This window comes from Oncorhynchus tshawytscha, unplaced genomic scaffold, assembly GCF_018296145.1.
Source record: "Oncorhynchus tshawytscha isolate Ot180627B unplaced genomic scaffold, Otsh_v2.0 Un_scaffold_1341_pilon_pilon, whole genome shotgun sequence".
In the NCBI taxonomy this organism is placed as follows: domain Eukaryota; kingdom Metazoa; phylum Chordata; class Actinopteri; order Salmoniformes; family Salmonidae; genus Oncorhynchus; species Oncorhynchus tshawytscha.
This window is the reverse complement of record NW_024609828.1, coordinates 532,384-555,714: the sequence shown is the minus strand read 5'-3', so window position 1 is coordinate 555,714 and position 23,331 is coordinate 532,384. Positions and strand designations below refer to the sequence as shown.

The 23,331-nt window shown below is 43.3% G+C and overlaps 2 protein-coding genes across 2 annotated transcripts in view; both read right to left on the bottom strand.

Moving 5' to 3' along the window:
• Window positions 1-1,973: 1,973 nt before the first annotated feature.
• On the bottom strand, window positions 1,974-6,977 carry msrb1a (methionine sulfoxide reductase B1a). The gene is made up of 4 exons (XM_042319206.1): window positions 6,766-6,977; window positions 5,611-5,753; window positions 3,249-3,363; window positions 1,974-3,064 (listed from the first exon to the last, which is right to left on the bottom strand). The coding sequence occupies exons 1-4, from the start codon at window positions 6,818-6,820 to the stop codon at window positions 3,045-3,047; spliced, it is 333 nt and encodes a 110-aa protein (XP_042175140.1). The 5' UTR covers window positions 6,821-6,977; the 3' UTR covers window positions 1,974-3,044.
• Window positions 6,978-9,847: 2,870 nt separating this feature from the next.
• Window positions 9,848-23,331, bottom strand: part of pitpnc1a (phosphatidylinositol transfer protein cytoplasmic 1a) — a 106,209-nt gene continuing 92,725 nt past the window's right edge. Inside the window, exons 6-9 of the mRNA XM_042319204.1 lie at window positions 20,561-20,659; window positions 16,462-16,617; window positions 14,932-14,995; window positions 9,848-11,440 (exon numbers count right to left, since the gene is read on the bottom strand). Coding sequence (XP_042175138.1) covers window positions 11,124-11,440; window positions 14,932-14,995; window positions 16,462-16,617; window positions 20,561-20,659 — 636 coding nt within the window. The 3' untranslated portion in view covers window positions 9,848-11,123. The remainder of the gene's footprint in view (window positions 11,441-14,931; window positions 14,996-16,461; window positions 16,618-20,560; window positions 20,660-23,331) is intronic.

The window sequence follows — 23,331 nt, the reverse complement described above, 5'->3', positions numbered from 1 at the left end:
CAGGACTAGTTTAAGTGGATGTAGATCGTTTTCCAGCATTGTGCTTCGTCTGAGTATCTGTCTGCCAAGAAGTGACGGGCCTTTCAGCGAATGAAATAGGTGGGACTTTCCAGTCTCCAGTGGAAGTGGCTATGTAATGTAATTCAACACCAACGTCCCTCTTTACCAGAGATCATAAACTAAGACCCACTCGCTGTGGCTGAAGAGACTGAGATTCAGAAGTGAATAAACATTGATAAAACAATTGAAATACACACAGTTCCCGAGTTGAACTTTAACAGAGGATTATTTGGCAATTATTAGTCATTCATTTTGTGTTTCTTGTCATACGTGATGACTTGTATTTAATAAAAATCAGTAGCACTGTATTTAATGTCTAATAGATGGCTATTGGCTTATGTGTTATAAAAGCCAATCTAACTACTTTTTAGGCTATTAATCCCAGGACACTTCATGCACTGTCCTGCACACCTTCAGCAGCTCAGAGACTCCAGACAATCCTACTGCTCTACCATTACTGTGACTCCCTACCCCTGCTGCTCACCTTACTGTATATATATATATATCTACCTTAACATTGGAGAGGGGAGCTGGGGAGCAGGGTCAGAGTATATTCTATAGTACTCTATATCAGAGAATACAAAAATACCCTCCTTAACCCTCCATTAGTGTCTTTGTGTTGTTTTTCAAATGAGTTATATTCTACACAGGATAACTCCTGCTCACAGAGGTCAAACACACTGAATTCCCACCTTGAGGGATGAATTTGAGTGAGCTGCTGAATATTCAGGAGTAGCAGAGTCCCTCTCTTGCTCCGTCGTATCAGAACTCATGACCCAGTCCATTTCCACACAACAGACCTGAAACAAACCACATCCAGGAAGGATTCCCTCTGTTTTAACATTCTGTATCCTTGTTAAAAGGGGACACATAAAACATGTTAAATACCTTCTGTTGTAAAATGAGTTGGTGGAAAACTAAAACCTCCACTGACAACAATCACACGAAGTCACAAACAACCCCTACACACGTTAGGCCTCCTGTAGGTCATAAGGGTGAATCAGTCCCTCTCTGACTGCACACACAACACACCTTCACTGGTCCCCAATTCTCAGGGGATTTGGACACACTGTCCTGGTGGATGGTCTGAGAGAAAGCAGGCCATGTTGAGGAATGCTGGAGAAGAGCTCATATCCCCATTCTGAACATACAGTGAGCTCTACATGTATTGGGACAGTGACACGTGTTGTTGTTTTGGCTCTGTACTCCAGCACTTTGGACATGAAGTGATTCAATGGCTTTGAGGGTATTTGACAAATTCACTTATATGTGTATTAAAGTAGTCAGAAGTTTAGTAATTGGCCCCATATTCCTAGCACACAATTTATTATTTTATTTTATTTCACCTTTATTTAACCAGGTAGGCCTGTTGAGAACAAGTTCTCATTTACAACTGAGACCTGGCCAAGATAAAGCAAAGCAGTGAGACACAAACAACAACACAGAGTTACACATGGAATAAACAAACGTACAGTCAATAACACAATAGAAAAATCTATATACAATGTGTGCAAATGAGGTAAGATTAGGGAGGTAAGGCAATAAATAGGCCATAGTGGTGAAGTAATTACAATTTAGCAATTAAACACTGGCATGATAGATGTGCAGAAGATGAATGTGCAAGTAGAGATACTGAGGTGCAAAGGAGCAAAAAAATAAATAACAACAATATGGGGATGAGGTAGTTGGATGGGGTATTTACAGGTGGGCTATGTGCAGGTGCAACGATCTGTAAGCTGCTCTGACAGCTGATGCTTAAAGTTAACGAGGGAGATAGGAGTCTCCCTCATTCAGGTTAGCAATGATTACATCAAGCTTGTGACTCTACTAACTTGTTGGATGCATTGTGTTTGTTTTGGTTGTGTTTCAGATTATTTTGTGCTCAATAGAAATGAATGGTAAACAATGTATTGTAATTTTTAAGTCACATTTATTGTAAATCAGAATATAATATATTTCTAAACAATTCTACATGAATGTGGATGCTACCATGATTACAGATAGTCCTTAATGAATCGTGAATAATGATGAGTGATAAAGTTAGAGGCACAAATATCAGGTTAGCATTTTTGAAGGGTTTTGTGAGTCTAGCCCACATTCATTGCCAGACCAAATGACAAGCCCGTCCTGATGCGTGGTCTCATGTCTGCCACAAGGTGGGAGTATAATGCATAAAAAAATACAAATAAACTCACTGTGAAAGATGTGGAACAAGATTAGTTGTATAACCTGAGTAATGATTGAGTATATACTAACAATTTAGTATTTTCAGGTCTGCTAATCTCTTGAGCTGAGTACAGAAAAATACTGGCCTGATTGATGTGTTAGTCATAAAGATGGCTGAAAAACTATTTTCATATTTTAATTTCAAATATAAACCAACAAATAATGTAATCTTCTATAAAAGTACATCTTTATTTCTCAGTTTAATTTCTCTTTTTGTTTGCATATTATACATTGTGACCGTTAAGACCATTGAGGTTTTATTTACGTCACTGTCTATCTTTAAGAGGCTCATAACATCATTGATAGAACTGATTAACATACATTGGTAGATTGAGCCACTTTTGTTTGCTTTCACTACTATATATAAATTAGGACATCTTGAAGTTACATTCACCACTATGAAGGCTACATAGTGATCCCCCATTTGACTGACAATGTGAAGATAAAAAATAAAACAATGATTTAAGTGACAGACTATCTTTGTGTAATGGTGTAACTCCTTGTACTTGTCTGTGTTATGATTGTGTATCATTGTTATATTATGATGGTGTAGTATTGCATAATGTAGCTGACTATTTGGTCGGAGTTCCTCTGTACTTGTCCAGCGAAGACATTGACCATCAGTGTCCTGGAGGTCCCAAAGTGGGCTTTATCCCAGGACACTTCATCCACTGTCCTGCACACCTTCAGCAGCACAGAGACTCCAGACAATCCTACTGCTCTACCATCACTGTGACTCCATACCCCTGCTGCTCACCTTACTGTCCATCTACCTTATCTGTGGAGAGAGAAAGGACAACATTTTAATTCAACGTTTTTAAGTGTAACATTAACTATCCAGTGGTTAACGTGTGCTCAGTCAGATTGGTTAGGTATCAACCAGAGACATTGACATGTTTTGACTATAATCTAATCAAATTGGCTTGACATTCCGTGACAACATCATTTAAGTGAAACCGTACCTTTAGGGACGAACTTCAGTGAGCTGCTGAATATTCAGAAACGTGAGAGTCCTTTCTTTGGCCCGTCTCCCACAAACTCATGACCCAGTCCGTTTCCACACTTCCCACATCGGACCTGAAACACACAACTATGAGATTCCATCTCTCCGTACAATAGTAAAGTCAATTCTATGTGCCAAATTTTTATCAAGAAAAAGGTGTTTTCCTTCATAAAAACTCTGTTCACAACGTTGACATCGGCAAACCGCTCCCCCAAACAACACCATACACATGGTCTGCGGTTGTGAGGCCGGTTGGACGTACAACATATTCTAAAATTACGTTGAGGTGGCTTATGGTAGAGAAATTAACATTAAATTCTCTGGCAACAGCTCTGGTGAACAGTCCTGCAGTCAGCATGCCAATTGCAATAATAAGCTTTTTGTGCCTATGGAAAATGTCGGGATATTTTATTTCAGCTCATGAAACATGGGACCAACACTTTACAAAGTTGCGTTTCGATTTTTGTTCAATGGACAATCAACATATCAAACATGATTATTAGGACCCTCCCAAGTTCAAAATGAAACACTGCTTAGAAATGCAGAAATTGAATGCAATACTCTACACACATCCTGTTAAAATGAACATGGGCTCATCAGTGTATTGACCACCAACTACTTAGCAATGAACAGTCAACAGAGGGACACCCCTATGGAGTAGGGATAAGTTGTCACCCATATTTTCTGTCACGATCACTTTCGCAGTCAAAAAGCAAGCCGAAATTTACCGCTCAGATTATTTAAAAAATATGACTTAACTTTATACGTTTCTGTGCAGTAAACCTAATACATTATCATAGCATATTTGGCTATATGCTTGGCCTGCCAATATTGTTCTTCTCAGACCATATTATATTTCATAACTCAAGCTTTGATAACAAAATAGATCAGTTGCGAGGCATAGTTGAGCATTAATTGAAATAGATTTTCTATTTTTCTATTTTACTGGACTAATTAATAGTACCTGCATCTGATGGTCAGTCTCAGCGGAGGAAAGGAGAGAGCAGCAGACTGGTGGTCAGTCTCAGCGGAGGAAAGGAGAGAGCAGCAGACTGGTGGTCAGTCTCAGCGGAGGAAAGGAGAGAGCAGCAGACTGGTGGTCAGTCTCAGCGGAGGAAAGGAGAGAGCAGCAGACTGGTGGTCAGTCTCAGCGGAGGAAAGGAGAGAGCAGCAGACTGGTGGTCAGTCTCAGCGGAGGAAAGGAGAGAGCAGCAGACTGAGTCTCAGCGGAGGAAAGGAGAGAGCAGCAGACTGATGGTCAGTCTCAGCAGAGGAAAGGAGAGAGCAGCAGACTGAGGGTCAGTCTCAGCAGAGGAAAGGAGAGAGCAGCAGACTGATGGTCAGTCTCAGCAGAGGAAAGGAGAGAGCAGCAGACTGAGGGTCAGTCTCAGCGGAGGAAAGGAGAGAGCAGCAGACTGAGGGTCAGTCTCAGCAGAGGAAAGGAGAGAGCAGCAGACTGATGGTCAGTCTCAGCAGAGGAAAGGAGAGAGCAGCAGACTGATGGTCAGTCTCAGCAGAGGAAAGGAGAGAGCAGCAGACTGAGGGTCAGTCTCAGCGGAGGAAAGGAGAGAGCAGCAGACTGATGGTCAGTCTCAGCAGAGGAAAGGAGAGAGCAGCAGACTGATGGTCAGTCTCAGCGGAGGAAAGGAGAGAGCAGCAGAGCATCCGTCTGTCACGGTCCCTGCTCTCTACCTTCCTCCAGTGACACTGACCAGAGGGTACACATTATTTCTGCCTCATGCACAAACTCATGCTGTTCTTATGACCAGAGAAAGTGAAATATTCATCGATATTAAAATAGACATGAGCTGCTAATAATAAAGACGCAGGCCTAGCGACACACTTGGCTACTAACTCATTGCAGCTGCAGCGCGAGTGGAATGAAGGAGAAGAGTATTTATGTTTTGTAAAAGTGTTGAATAAAAACAGTGTTGACAGTGCTGAATAAAAACTTCAACATGAAGTCAATCATAAAAACAGCAGCTCTGCTGTATTCCCTGACAATTAAATAAAGGAGCCCAAGCCTTTATCGTTGGCTTTTCTACAGAAATGTTTGGTGATCGACTACGAATGCCTAGAAGATCGACCAGTCAATCGGTTGGTGACCAGTCAATCGGTTGGTGACCAGTCAATCGGTTGGTGACCAGTCAATCGGTTGGTGACCACTGCCATAGACAATGATCTTGGGTTAGTTTTGAATTTCCCCCACTAATGGATAAGATTGGGGAAGGGGAAGCTTAGCTGATCTTAGATCTGTACCGAAGGTAAACTTCACAACTCTGGTCCAATGCAACTCCACACCCAAACTGAGAGGATCTCACCTTGAATGCCCCAGGTCTCTCCTCGTGCTTGGACACACTGTCCTGGAGGACGGTCTCAGTGAAGGCAGGCCAGGGGGAGGAATGCTCGTACTTAGATCTGCTGGAGAACAGCTGGTGTCCACACTGGGCACACACATACAACCCTGGGGAGATAGAAGATTACAGTGAGATTAGCCAAAAGTAGATCTAGGATGTATGTTCAACACATTCTCTTTGAGTGAAGTTACAGGATGATTTGACCAGTGAAAACGTCATTAATCCACCAGGAACAATCCTCAATGGATAAAAGTGCAGTTGACTCACATTATTTCCTTAACCAAACCGGTTTGTCATCTATTAACCCTGGGGAGGGACTCATGTTCAACACATTCTCTTTGAGTGATGTTACAGGAGGACATGTCAAAACCTACATTTAGGAGAAATGATGACATAAGTGGCCACATTAAGATCTAAATATACTTGTATTGGCGCTACATTGTATACTTATAAATAATACAATTTGTATTTTCAATTATACTTTATAGTTACTGCAACTACTAATGTTTGGTTTACATTTGTTTTCTTGGCCCAGTGGAGTAAGTTGCTACAGTTTAACTGGCTGGTGGTTCAATTTTCCATCACGGTTTGGTAAGAGCCAGAGGGCAATCGGAAGTAATGTAACGTTTTGGAACGTTCAGACAGAAACATGTTAGCCATGCAGAGCAAACATGGCTCTCTGACATGTAGAATAAGGACTCACGACGGCTCTATTCATGGTATTTCTATCTGCAACGTTCGAAAACGTTTGGCAATTTAACGTGGCCCTTGTGTAATCAGTGATTACAAGAGCATGCTACTTTTAGTTAGCTACTGATTGAGCATAAGTTAGGTCATAGCATAAGTTAGGTCATAGTCCAACACAGTTGGGCTAACGTTACTGTAACAGATACCAGACGTTATAGTTGTGCCACAACGTCCCAAATCAAATGTATTTATAAAACCCTTTTTACATCAATGTCAAAAGTGCTTATACAGAAACCCAGCCTAAAATCCCAAACAGCAAGCAAAGCAGATGTAGAAGTTACTTTTACTGACTAATCTCATGTTTACAAGTTAGCTTAGCTACTGTAACTGACTAACTTCAATGCTATCTTAGCTAGCTGAGGAGCCTTTTACCAGTTTTAAAGTGGTCTTTAAAGACCTCACCACCGAAGAAGGAACAAAATGACATTACTCCACTTGCAATTAACCTTAATGAGAGTATAAAAGTGCAGTTGACTCGCACTCTTTCCTTAATCAATCCGGTTTGTTATCTATCGGCTTTGAGAAAAGTTCAGACTTGTGCTTGCTTTGGGACAGCAGCAGTGGGCTGGTACTGCTGAATGACGTCGATTGTTCAAAGCTCCAATTAAAGTGTACTTCCGGTTGCTTTACAGTGAGGTTTCAAAATAAAAGCCTCAACTCCAACGGTTAGTGCTTTCATGGATCCTTGGGACGTCCCTACTGTAAACCCTAACCTTGGGAGCAGTTAGGATTTTTTTACAACCAAATCTCTAATTTTGATGTAAATTGAAAGTTTCTGAGAAACCTAACGCAACCAGTGATTCATTAATTTGATATTTTTGCACGGTCTCTATGCACACTTACAGGGCCCTACACACCCCCACTCACATAGGCCTACAATCATCATACACGCTGCTGCTGCAAATCTGTTTACCATAAATCCTGATGCCTAGTCGCGTTATCCCTATACGTGGGCTCCTGAGTGGCCCAGCAGTCTTATGCACTGCAGTGCGAGAGGTGTCACTGCAGACCCTGGTTCGATCCTGGGCTGTATCACAACCGGCCGTGATTGGGAGACCTACAGGGCGGCACACAAGTGGCCCAGCGTCGTCTAGTTTGGCTGGGGTAGGCTGTCATTGTACATAACAATTTGCTCTTAATTGACTTGCCTAGTTCAATAAATAATAAATACATACTGTAACGACCCTGGCTTTATAAGCACGGATATAAGTCTTTATAAGAGCTGGACTTCGGGCTAGAAGGTTGACGGTTCGACACCTGCTCCCTGCCTGTTTCATTACATTGGTGTCAGAAGTGAGATCGGTCCTTGCATCCACGAACTTGCGTGTGCTTGCCCAGTGAGCGCGTTACTATAAGACGTTGAGTCACAAGCTAAAACGAGGACGCGCTCTTTAAATGGAAGGAGTTGTGTAACAACCCTGGGTTTATATGCACAGATATCCACTCTCCCACTTGAGCATGCTGCTCAGTCAATAGCACGCTGGACTTCGGGCTACAAGGTTGAGGGTTTGAGACCTGCTTCCTGCCTGTTTCAAAACAATCCTTTATCTACCTCTGTCACTCCAGTACCCCTGCACATTGACCCTGTATATAGTATTCTTACTTACTTTCTCGTTTTTTTATTTCTTGTGTTTTTGTTCTACATTGTTATTTTTGTATTATTCTTATTGATTACTGCATTATTGCGATTAGACCTGGCAAGAAAGGCATTTCACTGTACTTGTGCATTTGACATTAACACTTCATCAAATCAAATTGTATTGGTCACATGCGCCAAATACAACAGGTGTAGACCTTACAGTGAAAAGTTTACTTACGAGCCTCTAACCAACAATGCAGTTAAAAAATATATGGATAAGAATAATAAATATAAGTAACAAGTAATTAAAGAGCAGCAGTAAAATAACAATAGCAAGACTATATACAGGGGGGTACCAGTACAGAGTCAATTTGAAGGGGCACTGGTTAGTTGAGGTAATATGTTCATGTAGGTAGAGTTATTACAGTGACTATGCATAGATGATAACAAAAGCGGTGTAAAAGAGGGGGAGGGGCAACGCAAATAGTCTGTGAAGCCATTTGATTTGCTGTTCAGAAGTCTTATGGCTTGGGAGTAGATGCTGTTAAGAAGCCTCTTGGACCTAGACTTGGAGCTCCAGTACAGCTTGCCGTGCGGTAGCAGAGAGAACAGTCTATGACCAGCCTAGCTGGAGTCTTTGACAATTTTTAGGGCCTTCCTCTGACACCGCCTGGTATAGAGGTCCTGGATGGCAGGAAGCCTGGCCCCGGTGATGTACTGGGCCGTTCGTAGTACCCTCTGTAGTGCCTTGCGGTCGGAGGCTGAGCAGTTGCCATACCAGGCAGTGATGCAACCAGTCAGGATGCTCTCGATGGTGCAGCTGTAGAGCCTTTTGAGGATCTGAGGAGCCATGCCAAATCTTTTCAGTCTCCTGAGGGGGAATAGGTTTTGTCGTGCCCTCGTCACGACTGTCTTGGTGTGCTTGGACCATGTTAGTTTGTTGGTGATGTGGACGCCAAGGAACTTTACACTCTCATACCTCCTCATCCTTGTTTTGCAGTAAGGTGGCACTGAAAAAACATGAACAAATGCTCCAAAAACACCCAAATACATCCTTTTAGAAACAAAAACGCTGTTAGTATAGCATGAAATTGTGTCATTCCGGACTTTATATTCCATTTATTGCGACTCGAGCTGCTTCCCCAATCCAGCTGTTCCATTCTCTGTGTAGCCTGCTGCTACAGGTAACTGACGAAATAAAAGAAACACCAACATAAAGTGTCTTAATAGGGTGTTGGGCCACCATGAGCCAGAACAGCTTCACTGTGCCTTGGCATAGATTCTACAAGTGTCTGGAACTTCCTGTGTGATAGCACCTGCTTTCAATATACTTTGTATTCCTCATTTACTCGTGTTTCTTTTGTTTTGGCAGTTCATGTAGAATGGACGGAGAGGTATCACTTGAGTCTCAACAAAATGGAATATAATGTTGCGGAAGTTAGAAATAACACAATGTAATGTGTACAACATGTGAAGACTTGCATTACTATACTTAAAGCTTTTCTGTCTCTAAAAGTGTTTCCCCACCTTTGTTCATGTTGTTTCAGAGCCCCCATAGTGCACAACTAGGATGAGGAAATGAATCATTGGTTGGGGGTAAGTTTCTCAAAAACAAGTGAAATCACATAAAAAGTGTCTGGACCCTTCCACAACATGCTATTTACATAAACAATGTAGGTTGGTTGTAAAAAAGCTATAGCAAGGACCCTACCCCAACGTACAATAAGCATCCAGTGACTGCAAGTCACAAGTTGACCCTACTAACCTAACCCATGTGTCACTTCAGTTTAATAAACTAAACAAGAAACTGATGAACTACAGATATCACAATTCCCCCACGTATTGTCATTTCGTTTATATGAATGACACCAGATGTTTGAGCAATATTTAATTTATTGATTTGATATAAAACACAACAACAACATGATTGCAAATTCATGACTTAAATCATCCCTAAAAGCCAAATCACAACATTGATCAGATGTTTTGTCCTGTCGTAGTCTGTAACAAGCAAAGGAAAAGCCCCATACCGTATAGAAGACAGACATTTCAAAGGTACATTTTCTCCCCAGTTTAAAAGAAAAGCAGAGGCTGGATATTCAGACCATGCATTTTTCTATATGTCTTTAAAAGGGCACCATGGCCAACAAAACCATACCAACAGAATTCAGATTCAGAAAGAGAACGCCTCCACTTTAGAGCTCTACACAGACCTCTTTCTCTCTCTCCAATGCAGAGAATACAGCAATTCCATAGCATTGAAAGACATCAATGAATTCAGCATTTTTACAATAGATAACTCTTAAATATACCTATTTACAAAACAAAACACAGGATAAAATAACACTCTCCTGAAATCCACCGTTTTACTCTGTTCACAGCGACCTACAACAAACCATGAATAACAACCAACACACAATTACATCTGAAATTACATGGCGTCAATTTCCAACCAATAAGAGGGCTTGACTGCAAGGAGAGAGGAGGAAATGAGTTTGATCATCCCACACATTTATATCCATATGAAGAAAGATTGAGTGTGCTGATTGAAGAGTCTATTTATCAGATCTCTGTGTATCTAGGTAACAAACCCTGAGATACAGTATCAACTGAGATGAAAGAGGACTGAGACACTGAAGAGAAGCAAAGTATTCAGAGGAATGTGAACTAAATTAAATCAGACTATAATTGACCTCCACATGAGCTTTCTGGCTGGTAGATGGTGCTGGTTGCTGTGTTTTAATGGGACCAATGGAGAGGTTCAAGAGGTTTTTAAAAGACACTCAGTGTGTGTGTGTGTGTGTGTGTGTGTGTGTGTGTGTGTGTGTGTGTGTGTGAGTGTGTGTGTGTATGTGCGTGAGTGTGTGTTTGCACGTACATGTATTTGGTGTGTGCCTTGAGACTCCTCTCCAAGTGTTGCGTGGTGATCAGACTGACTCTCTCTTTGCAAAAGCAGACCAAGACACAGTTAGTTGGTGACAGTGGCTGGCTTCAGGGTGATACCAGCAACTGTCTGTGGAGAGGCGTTTACCACACCACCAAGTTACAGGAGGTCTGTGAACAACACTCCCTTTTACATAAGTTGTCTAGGAGACAAAATGGCCACTCCCTGAATGTAGATAGGTGTATACCACACCTATGGGTCCCCCTCTCATTCAGGCTGGGGGCTAGGGGTTGAGCCCCAGGAGAAGATGCTAGCCAGCCTGAAGCCTGAGTCCCTGCGATTGGGATCGGGGAGGGTCAAGGTCTCTGGGGCTGACTTCTTCCTGGGTCGGTCCTTGGGCACGGAGAGGTACTCTGGAGGCTCCGTGGAGAGGGGGGTGGAGGGGGCGCTGGAGGGCCCGTTGCGGGCCACTGAGGCCAAGGGGGTCTCGGTGATGGAGATGGATGGGGGGAAGGGGCCGATCTTACGATTGGTGGCCTCCTGGGTGGCCCGCTCGTACTCTCTCACCTCGTCCATGGTCATTTCTTCAGGGGGAGAGAGAGGGATATATTTCAACCCCATGACATCTACTGTATGTCTTAGCATTGTAGTGTAATAACACAATTACATTATACAGTAAATACGTATCTGACTTCACCTGTTGCATTTAAAAGAGTTTCCATTTCAAAGGCTCTTGGAGATGAATACAAGCAATACATGAAAGGATGTTCCCTGCTCTGAACACAAATCTGAATTCATAATCAGTTGTGTGTGTTCCAAAGGAGACACAGTAACACAGTCATCATCCTCGCTCACAAGTGTGTGTGTGTGTGTGTGTGTACGTGTGTGAGTGTGTCAAATAAAATCAAATTCATCACATGCTTTGTAAAAAACATGTGTAGACTAACAGTGAAATGCTAACAGTGACTTGCTCACTTGTGTGTGTGTGTATGTGTATGTGTGTGTGTGTGTGTGTTTGGGTCTGTACACGTGTTCTGTGCCGTTCCGGTAGGACAAACAAAGCATGAAGTTTGATTCAGTCAATGACAATACATGCGTTTGAATGGATGACATGAAATGAGTCAGAGAGGAAGAGGGAGATGAGTCACCAGCAGACAGAGAAACAGTGAAGGAAGAGTGAAGACATACGGCTAGCTGTCACAAGGCTCTCTACCATGTCCAGTGATGGTGGTGGGTGGCAGGTGAGTTTATGCTGTGCTATGCTGTGGTTGTTGGACATGGCCAACTCTAATGTACGTGTTTCTGGTACTCCTGCACATCATCCCAAGTTATATCTGTGGAGATGTTCCAGACCACCACCATGCCACCTGTTAGCTAGCTAGGGCACTTTGTGCAGGAGGAGCAAGGTCTTGTGGGAAGGGTCGGCAAGAGGTCAGGTGGTCACAACCATAAAGAGCTGAGGAAGTCGGCGTAGTCTGCAGATAGTTAACCATTTTTGACAAACACTTGCACTTTCAATTGAGATTCTCATTTGAGAAGTAGTATTTAAATCAAAGACTTTACCTGGCTCTGGGAAAGCAGCCCCTTGGTGAGATAGAGTACGTACTGGGCAGGTATGGATATAGGTTAAAGGCCCAATGCAGACATTTTTTAAAATCTTAATATCAAATCATTTTGGGGGAACAATTAAGTACCTTACTGTGATTGATTTCAATTAAAATGGTAAAATAGAAACAAACATTGTATCTTAGCAAAGAACAATTTCTCAAGCAATAATTTTTATAGGACTGTCTGGGAGTGGTCTGAGATGGGAGAAAAAACAGCTGTTATTGGCAGAGAGGTTTGGAACTCTTTCTTATCAGTCTATGAACTAATTTACCACCTGGTGATGTCACCAGGCAGGCCAAAACTCCATCCCATCAAAACAGGCTGACATTTTAGATAGCTCCAACACTAAAAGGGAATTATCATAATGTTCAGAATTTAACAGTATTATTTCAACCTCATACACTCTTGGAAAAAAAGATGCTATATAAATCCTTACAGGGTTCTTCGGCTGTCCGCAGAGGAGAACCCTTTGAAGAACACTTTTTGGTTGCAAGTAAAACTCTTTTGGTTCCTTTCTACATGTAAACAAAAATGGTTCTATCTAGAACCAAAACAGGTTGTACCTGGAACCAAAAAGGGTTCTCCTATGGGGACAACTGAAGAACCCTTTTGGAACCCTTTTTTTGTAAGAGTGTAGTGTGGAAATAAATATAAAACACAGAAAATCACATTTTTGACTGCACTGGGCCTTTAATGTGAAGTGGAGCAGCGCATTAGTGGGTGGACACAGGGTGGTTTGATATAGTGGTGGTTTATGGTATAAGATACACGCTCTCAGGAATATTATTTGACAAGCCTTAGTAATGTAGGCTGTGGAAAAGCACAATGCAAGGATGGAGGGAAGGACCACAGCTGGACAGCAGGGCCGTGTTCGTTTAGGACACACAACGTTTGAAAATGTTTTGCAACAGAACATCAAAACTTGTTTTTCTTATTGGACAGGTAGTCCCTCTGATTCAGTTGATTTTCTTCTGTTTGGTGCTAAATTAATATGACCCAGATGATATACAGCCCACAGGAGGTTGGTGCCACCTTAATTGGGGAGGACAGGCTCGTGGTAATGACTGGAGTAGAATTGGTGGTATTGTATCAAATGTGTTTGATTGCATTCCATTCACTCCGTTCCAGGCACTATTATGAGCCGTCCTCCCCTCAGTGGCCTCCAGTGATACAGCCACTTTCACTGAATCTCCCACAGCTCTTGGAGGAAGGGGAACAATGCAATCTAGATTGACCTAAGGCTATAGTGTATCTACTGTGCTAATTATGTACTGTATACTAGTTCATGTTGTATGTGAATAGGGATAAAGAGCAGGCTCGTGTGGTCTTAAATGTTCCTCTATCGTTAAAGCCAGGCTCCGTAAGTCCCAAATAAAATAGCTACTGACTCTTGGCATACTGTCACGTTCTCTCATCTTATGACCCATACAGTACTGAGTCAAGTGCTCTCTGTACCTGTGTGCAGACTCTCTGAATCATTATCTTGCAGTGGATACATCTCAAGTGGGAGCTTCTCTGATGAAGGTCAGCGAGAAAGCGTATTGGTTGTGAGAAATGGGCTTTATATTTTTTTTAAATGAACCTTTATTTAACTAGGCAAGTCAGTTAAGAACAAATTCTTATTTACATTGACGGGGACTGCGGCCTGGGATTAAAAATAACATTTATAAATACTGAATCAATCAATAATGAATCATTATTGTTATAATTAAGAATGTTTTATGTTCCTTCTCCATGACAATCGTGATGCGTCAGCTTTTCACAAACACAAAGTTAAGTACATAATTCATAATTCATGGCTCTCCAGGCAGGTTAAAGCAACCGCTTAAGCTATTTGAAACACTGTAGTGTTGAACTCAGGTCTTGTTGCAGTGTACCTTGTGTTTGACCATCCTGGCCACACAGATCCATTTTATAAGCTGTTTGCTCATGTTGAAACAGTGAAGCAAATCAATGAAACACTGAAGACATGTTTAGACAAGAAATTCTCAGACTAAAAACCTCATACAAAATAATGGTTATTAACACAAATCAATGCTTGTATAGATGAGTTACTGACATTTTGAGATAGCTTTCAGGAAACAGTCAAATGAACACAAACTCAAATATACAGATAATAGATAGTAGTAGTGCTTGGTGCCGTGGCCCAGGTCCTACATTAGGCAGAGCGAAGATCATGGTCACATAGAAGTAGATAGTAGTTATGCACCAGAGGCTGGTCTAGCAGGTAACTTGGCCACTGCAGCACATACACGTCACCCCTCAGTGTGGGTAAGAATCCTGGCCCCAGCACTAGTCTGCATCTCCCCCCTCTCCATCTCCTTACTCACTAAAATACAAATACTATGAAATATACATTTAAAAAATGTAATAATAATAATATATACATACACACAGTATAAACAAGCTAGCTCACATCTGAGCGTACATGTCAACTAACTGGGACAGAGACAAGATGCAAACTCACCAATCCACTCATCCACCCAGGCAAAGGCTTGTCTGTGTCCTAGGAGCAGGACGTCACGGATAACCTGAGGATGGAGAGAGGAGGAGAGAGGTGAAGAGAGAAAGGAAGTGAGAAGTGAGTCAGAGAGGAGAGGAGAAGTGAGAGGAGGAGTGAGGGAGGGAGGAGTGAGGAGGAGTCAGGGAGAGGGGAGGGAGAAGGAGGGACAGGGAGGGAGGAAAGGAGGGAGGGAGGGAGGGAGGTCAGAGGGAAAGGAAGCTAGAAGACTTAGTGAGAGGACAGGTGAGTCAGAGAAAGAAGGGTGTGAGTCAGGAAAAAGGGTTAGCTAGAAGACTTAGTGAGAGGACAGGTGAGTCAGAGAGGAAAGGAAGCTAGAAGACTTAGTGAGAGGACAGGTGAGTCAGAGAGGAAAGGAAGCTAGAAGACTTAGTGAGAGGACAGGTGAGTCAGAGAGGAAAGGAAGCTAGAAGACTTAGTGAGTCAGAGAGGAAAGGAAGCTAGAAGACTTAGTGAGTCAGAGAGGAAAGGAAGCTAGAAGACTTAGTGAGAGGACAGGTGAGTCAGAGAGGAAAGGAAGTTAGAAGACTTAGTGAGTCAGAGAGGAAAGGAAGGAAGCTTAGAAGACTTAGTGAGTCAGAGAGGATGAGTCAGAGGAGTTAGAAGACTGAGTCAGAGAGGAAGGAGGTTTAGAAGACTTAGTGAGTCAGAGAGGAAAGGAGGTGAGTCAGAGAGGAAAGGAAGTTAGAAGACTTAGTGAGAGGACAGGTGAGTCAGAGAGGAAAGGAGGTTGGAAGACTTAGTGAGAGGACAGGTGAGTCAGAGAGGAAAGGAAGCTATAAGACTTAGTGAGTCAGAGAGGATGAGTCAGAGAGGAAAGGAGGTTAGAAGACTTAGTGAGTCAGAGAGGATGAGTCAGAGAGGAAAGGAGGTTAGAAGACTTAGTGAGTCAGAGAGGATGAGTCAGAGAGGAAAGGAGGTTAGAAGACTTAGTGAGTCAGAGAGGAAAGGAGGTTAGAAGACTTAGTGAGTCAGAGAGGAAAGGAGGTTAGAAGACTTAGTGAGTCAGAGAGGATGAGTCAGAGAGGAAAGGAGGTTAGAAGACTTAGTGAGTCAGAGAGGAAAGGAGGTTAGAAGACTTAGTGAGTCAGAGAGGAAAGGAGGTTAGAAGACTTAGTGAGTCAGAGAGGAAAGGAGGTTAGAAGACTTAGTGAGTCAGAGAGGAAAGGAGGTTAGAAGACTTAGTGAGTCAGAGAGGAAAGGAGGTTAGAAGACTTAGTGAGTCAGAGAGGATGAGTCAGAGAGGATGAACTTTAAGAGTTGTTCTCTGTCTTTCTTCCACTCCTCCACCAGTTAATGTTAGCCATGTGTGTCCCTGTATGAGTAATGCTGTGTGTGTGATGTTAGGGAAAGAGACCCTTAGGCAAGGAGAGGGACAGCTCAGAGGGGGAACAGGGGTATAGGTAGGGGTGGAGGGGGCTAAATTGAATTGTGTGTGTGAATACAGAAATGGTGGGTGGACATAACTGGACTGACCTTGTGTACAAACTGCTCCACCCGTGTCTGAAGACCCCACACCTCGAACTTGACTGTCACCAGTTTGTAGGAGCACATGATGGGTTCCTGGTTGTCGATCCAGCCCTCCTGCAGAACACCCCGGTCTGTCTTCTCTGATTTAAAGTACCGCAAGTCCTACAGGGAACCATGGAAACACAGTATGGACAGTATTAAAGCTACAGACCGGGATTGGTGCATCCAATGTTGGACATCTTTTGACATAGTGACATTGAAGAATATAACTTTCACATACCTCATGAGCTTAGTGCCACTGTCTCACCTCATTGTTTTGTCTCTATACAGGAATGCAATTCAATTCCTGACCCAATGAGTTTTGCAGTAAACATCGTGACAAGTATGAATGAACCATGTTTCTTTGTCCAGCAGTCCAGCAGAATGGATGGTAGGTACCAGGTGGGTACAAGTCTCATGGAGAGCTCAGCCTGGAGCAGCCCGCTGGGGGGGGTTCTCATTACAAACAGTACCCATTACGCATGAATTAATCACACTTCCCTGGGGACTCATTATACTGTAATGCTCATTAGCAAGGTCAGGTGTCTCAGTGTTGGGATGGTGAGAAGGGATGCGTCTCACACGCATGCACACAGAAACACACAGAAACACACACACACACACACACACACACACACACACACACACACACACACACACACACACACACACACACACACACACACACACACACACACACACAGGAGAAAACTGGAGGCACTTTACGTGATTGCAGATGAGACGCGTTATAACGTTTGGTTAGGTTGGGTCAGAGGTGAGTGTGTGTGTGTGTGTGTGTGTGTGGGGGTGTATAAGCTATGTTATGTGCACAGTCTGCTTTTCAGGTGCTTCTTGATCATGTGACCTTACCAGGAGAGAACTCTGGGACTAGATGGTATACAGTTACGAACAGAATTGACTTTATGTAGCAGGTTAGGAGAACTTACGCAGCAGGATAGGATAATTAACCTAGCAGGTTGTCATCATGAGAAAGGAAAATTATGTGGATATATTGAAGCAACATCTCAAGACATCAGTCAAGAAGTTAAAGCTTGGTTGCAAATGGGTCTTCCAAATGGACAATGACCCCAAGTATACTTACAAAGTTGTGGCAAAATGGCTTAAGGACAACAAAGTCAAGGTATTGGAGTGGCCATCACAAAGCCCTGAACTCAATCCTATATCAAATTTGTGAGCAGAACTGAAAAAGCGTGTGCGAGCAAGAAGGCCTACAAACCTGACTCAGTTACACCAGCTCTGCCAGGAGGAATGGGCCAAAATTCACCCAACTTATTGTGGGAAGCTTGTGGAAGGATGCCTGAAACGTTTGACCCAAGTTAAACAATTTAAAGGCAATGCTACCAAATACTAATGGAGTGTATGTAAACTTCTGACCCACTGGGAATGTGATGAAATAAATCATTCTCTCTACTATTATTCTGACATTTCACATTCTTAAAATAAAATGATGATCCTATCTGACGTAAGAAAGGGAATTTTTATTAGGATTAAATGTCATTGTGAAAAACTGAGTTTAAATGTATTTGGCTAAGGTGTATGTAACCTTCCGACTTCAACTGTATATCATTGTTCTGGTATAATGTGAATTTGGGTTGCAAAATTCCAGCAACTTTCCCAAAATTCTGGTTGGAATATTCCAATTTATTTGTTTATTCCCTCCTGATTCCAGGAATATTCCAACCAGGATTTCTGGAAAATATGAGAATTTGGGGAAATTTACCAGAATTTTGCAGCCCTAGCTTAATGTAATAGTATGACCATTTGTCAAAATCATCTCTTTGTACTTACATTTGAACAATGACAAGTGAAACGTTACTGCAGTTGGCAACATATAAGACTAAGTCTCTGCTCTCCTGAACACAGCAGGTATCAGGGATCTAAAAATGGCTCAGATCAAATCAAATATACTTAAATAGGCTGGTTGACATTGTATTGTATTCCAGGAAAAAGCATCTGGTGGCTAGGGCATCAATCCCCGTCCTCTGGTCAAACATAAAAGACAGATCCATTGCTGTCCCCCTGACTCTAATAACAGACATGGTATTAGAACCCCCCCCACACACACACGTATGGAGAGGCAGATAGCCAGTTGGTGATCAGAGGAGTGAGAAGCTTTAAGAGGCTGTTTGAGGAAGATAACGCCGTGTATTCCTCCATTCCTCCACCCCCTTCCCTCCATCCACCCCTACATCAACCCTCCCTGAGGCTTGTGAAGAGAAAGAATGGAACGTGTATGAGAGCAGGGACACAGCAGTGAACATGGTTAATGGCAGCCAAGACCAGCTAGAGGTCTCTCTCTCTGATGAAACTAGCAGCTAGCTGACCCTCGGGGCTGAGAGGGGAGATATGACCAGCTAGAGGTCTCTCTATCTGATGAAACTAGCATCTAGCTGACCCTCAGGGCTGAGAGGGGAGATATGACCAGCTAAGGGCTGAGAGGGCTGAGAGGGGAGATATGACCAGCTAGAGGTCTCTCTCTCTGATGAAACTAGCAGCTAGCTGACCCTCAGGGCTGAGAGGGGAGATATGACCAGCTAGAGGTCTCTCTCTGATGAAACTAGCATCTAGCTGACCCTCAGGGCTGAGAGGGGAGATATGACCAGCTAGAGGTCTCTCTCTGATGAAACTAGCAACTGAGCAGAGGGGAGATATGACCAGCTGACTCCTCAGGGCTGAGAGGGGAGATATGACCAGCTAGAGGTCTCTCTCTCTGATGAAACTAGCAGCTAGCTGACCAGCTCAGGGCTCTCTCTCTGATGAAACTAGCAGCTAGCTGACCCTCAGGGCTGAGATATGACCAGCTAGAGGTCTCTCTCTCTGATGAAACTAGCAGCTGACCATCAGGGCTGAGAGGGGAGATATGACCAGCTAGAGGTCTCTCTGATGAAACTAGCAGCTAGCTGACCATCAGGGCTGAGAGGGGAGATATGACCAGCTCTCTCTCTCTGAGAAACTAGCAGCTGCTGACCCTCAGGGCTGAGAGGGGAGATATGACCAGCTAGAGGTCTCTCTCTCTGATGAAACTAGCAGCTAGCTGACCATCAGGGCTGAGAGGGGAGATATGACCAGCTAGAGGTCTCTCTCTCTGATGAAACTAGCAGCTAGCTGACCCTCAGGGCTGAGAGGGGAGATATGACCAGCTAGAGGTCTCTCTCTCTGATGAAACTAGCAGCTAGCTGACCATCAGGGCTGAGAGGGGAGATATGACCAGCTAGAGGTCTCTCTCTCTGATGAAACTAGCAGCTAGCTGACCCTCAGGGCTGAGAGGGGAGATATGACCAGCTAGAGGTCTCTCTCTCTGATGAAACTAGCAGCTAGCTGACCATCAGGGCTGAGAGGGGAGATATGACCAGCTAGAGGTCTCTCTCTCTGATGAAACTAGCAGCTAGCTGACCCTCAGGGCTGAGAGGGGAGATATGACCAGCTAGAGGTCTCTCTCTCTGATGAAACTAGCAGCTAGCTGACCATCAGGGCTGAGAGGAGAAATGAGCAAATGAGATATGAGAGAAATGGGGATTTGTACACACTCTTAGAAAAAAGGGTTCCAAAAGGGTTTTCGGCTGTCCCCATAGGAGAACCCTTTTTGGTTCCAGGTAGAAGGGTTCAACCTAGAACCAAAGTAGTTCTATCTGGAACCAAAAAAAGGGTTCTTCAAAGGGTTCTCCTATGGGGTCAGCCAAAGAACCCGTTTAGGTTCTAGATAATACAGTCTTAGAAAAACTGCACTATCTTAGATATTTTGTTATCAGACTCTTACACTTTTTCTGACTTTGTGAAACGACCAGGTTGCTAGCACCCAGAGCTCACCCCCCCACTCCTCCCAAAAAGTACACTTCCACACATTCTAACATGGGTTTAACAATGGTAGAAACTCACGCCAGCCAATGCTTACACCAATCATATGGTTTTAAATCCATGCCGGTGAGTGTACAAGTACACACTTGTACTGGAAAACGATGGAGAATTGTGACTGTCGAAGTCCACTGCTGCTGAAACAGTGACTTGGGATTCCTAACCCTTGACTTCTAACCTTTGACCTCCTCACCTCAGACTCCTTGTAGTAGCGCTCTGGGATCTCGTCGTAGGCGATATCCACTAAGCACACCTCTATCTCCTCCTCCCCTTTGGGCTCGCTGTCAAAGATCTGAGGGATAGAGAAAAAGAGATGGGCATGTCATTTTAGAGAGAGAGAGAGAGAGAGAGAGAACATAATCAACTGTTCTCCATGATGAGGACGTTGTATTTCAGCCACACCTTATCTATGTAGATGTATATCAGTGATCTTAGGAGTGAAGCTTAATCAACGGTCATTCCCACAGCAGCCACTAGGTGGAGCTCTGATGTTTGGATAAATTGAGCGAGCGAGCATTTCATGATACTGATCGGCCAGAGCTGCCAATCATATAGAGAATCACATTGTTTGAAGGGGGAAAGCGAGGCTTTTAACGGTTATGAATGCTTTACTCCTTTCCTCATTAAAGCCATTAGACCTCGTCAGGTGACAGGTGCTTTCGCCCGGAGGATACATTTAGCTCATTTAGCAGGGAGAAAGAAACAGGAGAGACAGAGACAGAGCTGGTGCAGTAATAACCTCCTTGAAATAGTTGAATAATCCAGACAAAAATCCATCCATTACTGACATCAATGTATATTCATCTACCAACCTTTGCATGATAAGTAGACTGAGAGGATGAAAAACTGAACTGAATAATGATGTCTTTGAGAGTAGAGGAAGTAAGCCTTGGGAAATTGAGGCATTGATGGGATGAATTTAAAATTCAGCAAATACATACTTTAGTCTCAGGAATGAAGTCAGGGTCGTGTTCGTTTTGCACCAAACACAAGAAAATCATCTGAAACAGGGAGGGATTACCTGGAAATGTCCAATAAGAAACTTTTCTTTTGTCTATAGCAAAACATTTTGAATGGTTTCCGTTATGTCCTAATGAACACGACCCAGGACAGACCAGATCAGTTTTATGATATGACATCATGTAAATGTTGTGGAATGGTAAGGTCAATGTGTCCCCCACCAGGAAATGAGGATCAGTGGTGACAGGAACAAGAAGCAACAGTCCTTGTTTTAACGGACTGGATCAGAGATGCAGACAGACACACACAATATCTCCCTATATCTTATTTCCTTTCTATCTTACTCCCCCTTCTCTCAACTCTGGTTGTCTGGATATCAGTCCTTCATACTGTAGGGAATTCAAATATGTAGCCAAGGAGCTGTAGGCAATCATCCTTTTCTCCCTGACATACCAACTCTCACAAAGAGAAGATGCAGCAGGCGAACGCGGCTGAAAACAACTGTTGTCTACATCTCAAATGGCACCCTATTGCCTATGCAGTGCAGGGCTCTGGTCAAAAGTAGTGCACTATATAGGGAATAGATTGTCATTTGAGATGCAGATATGGTGTACTAAGGATGTCCTTGACATGTCCTTCAAACCAGAAGAAGGGGGATGAGTTATGAGTAAACCCATTGTGTAACATGAAGCAATGGGCATCTGATAGCAAACCCAACCAAGATAATGTATTGAAACTCTCCTAACAAAGAGGTATTTGATATAAACTCTCCTAACACAGAGGTATTCGATATAAACTCTCCTAACACAGAGGTATACAATATAGACTCTCCTATCACAGAGGTATACGATATAGACTCTCCTAACACAGAGGTATACAATATAGACTCTCCTATCACAGAGGTATACAATATAGACTCTCCTATCACCCTCTCCTAACACACAGACCACAGTTATCCATATTTTATTTAACTAGGCAAGTCAGTTAAGAACACATTCTTATTTACAATGACAGCCTAGGAACAGTGGGTTAACTACCTTGTTTAGGGGCAGAATGACAGATGTTTACCTTGTCAGCTCAGGGATTCGATCTAGCAACCTTTCAGTTACTGGCCCAATGCTCTAACCACTAGGCTACCTGCCGCCCCAACAGATAAACCCATATCCAACTTGATTTGATATGATCCACATTGAAAGGCTGGAGAAAGAACCACTTCCACTTGACTCGGAGGCCTGGGCCCATATTAATAAAGCCTCTCAGAGTTGGAGTGCTGATCTAGGACAAGTTTTGACTTGAACAAGGGGAACCTGATCCTAGATCAGCACTCCAAATAAAGATGCTTTATGAATATGGGCCCTGAAGCCCGCAGACTGAATGGTAATCTCACTGATTTTAGTGAGGGAGAGGCTAGCCAATGAAATAAACGTGCATTCTGATGAGTTGGTTGGGGCATTGTGAATATATTAGACCCGTGTTCTTATTCATCCCAGCATCCCCCTGTTCTGACTCCATCCACTCGTTTAGAAGTGAGAGAAAAAGATGGGACTGAATGTTGTATGTGGCATTCAAGTGCACACACCATGACCACTCACAGACACACACCATGACCACTCACAGACACACACCATGACCACTCACAGACACACACCATGACCACTCACAGACACACACCATGACCACTCACAGACACACACCATGTCCACTCACAGACACACACCATGACCAGTCACAGACACACACCATGACCAGTCACAGACACACACCATGACCATGCACAGACACACACCATGACCACTCACAGACACACACCATGACCACTCACAGACACACACCATGACCACTCACAGACACACACCATGTCCACTCACAGACACACACCATGACCAGTCACAGACACACACCATGACCATGCACAGACACACACCATGACCATGCACAGACACACACCATGACCATGCACAGACACACACCATGACCATGCACAGACACACACCATGACCATGC